The sequence below is a fragment of the Nicotiana tomentosiformis genome, chromosome 6 (genome assembly GCF_000390325.3).
Source record: "Nicotiana tomentosiformis chromosome 6, ASM39032v3, whole genome shotgun sequence".
NCBI lineage: Eukaryota > Viridiplantae > Streptophyta > Magnoliopsida > Solanales > Solanaceae > Nicotiana > Nicotiana tomentosiformis.
In genome coordinates this window covers 148559917-148564226 of record NC_090817.1, presented here as the reverse complement: position 1 = coordinate 148564226, position 4310 = coordinate 148559917, and the positions used below count along the sequence as shown (strand labels likewise).

Here is a 4310-nt window from a genome sequence, read left to right as displayed (position 1 = left end):
AATAAAAATGGACCCCTTAGACAAAGAAAAAACTTTATTTATTACAAACAGGGGGACTTATTGTTACAAAGTCATGCCTTTTGGCTTGAAAAATGCCGGAGCCACGTATCAAAGGTTGGTGACCAAGATGTTCCAAGAACACCTGGGGAAGACGATGGAAGTGTACATTGATGATATGTTGGTTAAATCTACACAAGCGGAAGATCATTTTCAACATCTTTCAACTACCTTCGAGATACTCCGCAGATATTATATGAAACTGAACCCAAAAAAGTGCGCTTTAGGCGTAGCTTCAGGTAAGTTTCTAGGCCTTCTCATATCTAATAGAGGAATTGAAGTAAATCCTGCACAGATTAAAGCTATTGAAGATATACCTGATATACTCACAAGCAAAAAATGGGTACAAAGATTGACAGGTAGGATTGCAGCTTTGGGAAGATTCATTTCAACATCTTTAGAGAAAAGCGTCAAATTCTTTTCAGTATTGAAGATGCAAAATCAGTTTGAATGGACTGAGGAATGCTGACAAGCCCTCAATGATTTGAAGGAATACTTAACAAATCCTCCCCTACTGTCTAAACCAAGGGATGAAGAAAGACTATTTTGTATATCTTGCAGTTGCAGAAGTAGCTGTAAGTGAAGTTTTAATAAGGGAGGACAAAGGTAAACAATCTCCTATTTATTATGTTAGTAAATCTTTATTAGATGCTGAAACTAGATATACTCATCTAGAGAAACTAGCCTTAGCATTAGTCATGGCAGCTAGGAAATTGAGACCATATTTTCAATGCCATCCTATCTCCGTAGTAACTGCATATCCATTAAGGAATATTTTGCATGAACAAGAATTGCCAGGAAGACTAGCCAAGTGGGCAATAGAACTAAGTGACTATGACATTATTTATCAACCTAGTACAGCAATAAAGTCTCAAATTTTAACATATTTCATCACAGATTTTAATACAAAAATAATTCCTAAAGTAGAAAAGGAATTACAAATTTTTACTGGAGCTAATCGAGGTACATGGACTTTATTTACTGATGGCTCTTCAAATGTCAAAGGAGCCAGTTTAGATATTGTCTTAATCCTACCCTCAGTTGAAAGTATAAGACAAGCAATTAAATGTTACCCTATTACTAACAATGAAGCAGAGTATGAAGCTGTAATTGTAGGTTTGGAACTAGTACGAGAACTCTCCATAGAGTAAATCATGATTAAAAGTGACTCACAACTTGTAGTGAATCAGATGCAGGGGACTTACACTGCTAGAGAGGCACAAATGCAACAATACTTGAAAAAGGCACGAGAACTGGCCAAGCAATTCCAATCATGGAAGATCGTGCAAATACCCCGGGAAGAAAATGCAGAAGCAAACGCGTTGACTAACCTTGCTTCAGTTGCAGAAGTAAGGAGTAAAGAAAATGCTATTGTAATACATTTATTTCATTCAGCACTTGACCAGGATAAACATGAGGTAAGCTTTAATAATTTAACCTGGGATTGGAGAAACGAGATTGTTAACTTTTTGCAGTACGGGATCGTACCTGTAGGCAAGAAAGAATCTCAAGTGCTTCAACGAAAAGCTGCTCGTTACTGCATAATTCGAGATAATTTATATCGAAAAATGTTTGGCGGTCCTTTAGAAAGGTGCTTTGGACCCAATCAAATGGAGTACGTGATGAGGGAAGTACATGAAGGACATTGCGGAAATCACGCAGGTGGAAGATCTTTAGTTAAAACACTAATCAGGGCAGGATACTACTAGCCTAAAATGGAAGAAGATGCTGAATATTTTGTAGCCAAATGTGATAAGTGTCAATGATATGCCAACAATATGCATGGACCTGCAGAGTTATTACATACAGTTATTTCCCCATAGCCATTTATGAAATGGGGAATGGATATAGTAGGGCCTTTACCACAAACTAAAGGAAAGGTACGGTTCTTATTAATGTTAATAGATTACTTTTCAAAATGGGTAGAGGCAGGAGCTTTCAAACATGTACGAGAAAAGGAGGTGAAAGACTTCATTTGGCGAAACATTATATGCCGGTTTGGAGTTCCAAAAGAAATCGTATGTGATAATGGCCCACAATTTATAGGCTCGAAAATCACGAAGTTCTTTCAAAGTTGGCAAATCAAACGAATAACCTCTTCACCTTACCATCCCGTGGCAAATGGACAAGCTGAGTCAACAAATAAGATTATCATCAATAATTTGAAGAAGAGACTAGAAAATTAAAAGGGAATTGGCCTGAAGAATTACGAGGAGTGTTATGGGCTTATAGAACCACAACAAAAATAGCCACGGGAGAAACTCCATTTTCGCTTGTGTACGGTTCAAAAACTTTAATCCAAGTTGAAATAGGAGAACCAAGCACGAGATTCACATTGGCAACGGAAGAGTCGAACGATGAGGAATTAAGATCAAACTTGGACTTACTCGAACAAAGAAGAGAAGCAGCTTTAATATGGATGGCAGCACAAAAGAAAATTATAGAACGATACTACAACAGAAAGGCTCACCTCAGGTGCTTCAAAATTGGGGACTTCGTTCTTCAAAAGGTTTTCCAGTCAATAAAAACAACCGAAGCAGGAAAGTTAAATCCAAATTGGGAAGGACCCTATAAAGTTCGAGGTATCGCTGGAAAAGGTGCCTACGAGTTAGAAACCATAGATGGCAAGGTTTTACCCTCGAGTTTGAATGTTGTTCATTTAAAGAAATACTATTTCTGAGCAAAAAAAATACCACGGGCAGTTATCGTTCAATTACGATTTTTGTTTTGTACAGTTAAAATTATACTATTAAATTTAGATGATATGCAAAAAGTTAGCCTGTCCAAATGATGATATTAGACCTGAAAGACACGCGGAAGCAACACTATTCCTGGTCTAGGGTTGCAACCTTTCTGATGGAAATATAAAGGGTTAAGCAGTCATCATCTAAATTATATATACCTCCGAGTCCCGTATGTTTTCCCTTTTCAGGAAATGGACCACATGGAAGGAATAATCAAGTGCTCGAGATTTCATACTTTAAAGCTCAAACACTTAGGGGACTATATATATATATATATATATATAAGAAAGGCAAAGTGGAAAAGTCAGAATTCAAGTCAAGCCTATGGTCTACCAAACAAATCGAAAGTTGAGCAAAGTCAAGAGCCAAAAATGCAAGCCTAATTCAAAAACCTATGAAGAATATACTCGTGGATGTAAATTTCAAAATCTTACGAATGACAATATTTAGTCATGGTTTGCAAGATATAATTTAATCATGGGTTGCAAGATATACCCTTGAACTTTGTAAAATTTGTTGAAAAGAAAACAATTACGAAAGAGTTATAGATGATTCTTGAATACATGTAAAGTATTATACAATTTGAAAGTTCGAAAGATACAAAACTTGCTCAAAGTTATTCAAAGAAACGTGTGTATTCCAATTTCTTCTTTCATATGTTTACACCATTATGAAGTTGAGACGTCTTCTTCATTAAGTGTCGTTTATAAAAGGGCCCTCTTTTATAAATCGTGCTTGTTTCAAAACGTCACGAAGTACTGAAGCATTTTTAATGCATAACAAAAGAGTAGTACAGAAACTCAGAATAAAATATAATAGAAGTTGAACAAAAATTTAGAAGATGATATTATAATAACTTGGTTAAAACTAAGTATGAACTTAGTTCCAACCTAATTGTCTTATAAGTAGGGATTTTAACATGTTATTTGCTCTCTTTTACTTGTGTTTTAGGCCAAAAATACTTGAAGGTATTTCCGGAAACTAATGAAATATGCTTGCTTGTAGGAATTGTTCAAAATGAGCCAAAGGAATCAAAATCAACTCACTAAGGAGTCAAAAGTTGAACAAAAACCAAGGCTGGGCAAAGAGATCTGAAGTACGGACCGCACAAACATTGTGCGGCCGCGATCGAAAATATGCAGTTTGCAAGATGAAGAATCAGAGAGTTGATTTCAAGCCAAACTCAAGCAAGTGCGGACCACATCACTTTCATGCGGCCACATAATCTGGAACGCGGCCGCACATAGAATTATGCGGTTCGCGAAAGTTCAGCTCAACCCAGATCCAAAAGAGAAGAATGCGGACCGCATCAGAATTATGCGGCCGCGAAAGAAAGAGTACGGCCGCACTCAGAATTACGCGGCCGCACAACCTCCACAGGGGCATTTTTGTCAGATATTTTTAGCTTAGTATAAATAGAACTTTTTGTCATTTTTAGGGGATGTTATGTTTTGTATGAGCACCTGAGACGGCTGACTTTTCTGTTTTCGAAAATTTTGTACTAGATTC

The 4310-nt window shown here is 36.7% G+C and overlaps 1 protein-coding gene across 1 annotated transcript; it reads left to right on the top strand.

Annotated features, from left to right (window-relative positions):
* Positions 1 to 1211: 1211 nt before the first annotated feature.
* LOC138894921 (uncharacterized) lies at positions 1212 to 1766 on the top strand. The gene has a single exon (XM_070179658.1). It carries the CDS (start codon positions 1212 to 1214, stop codon positions 1764 to 1766), a length of 555 nt encoding a protein of 184 aa, XP_070035759.1.
* The last annotated feature ends 2544 nt before the right edge of the window (positions 1767 to 4310 follow it).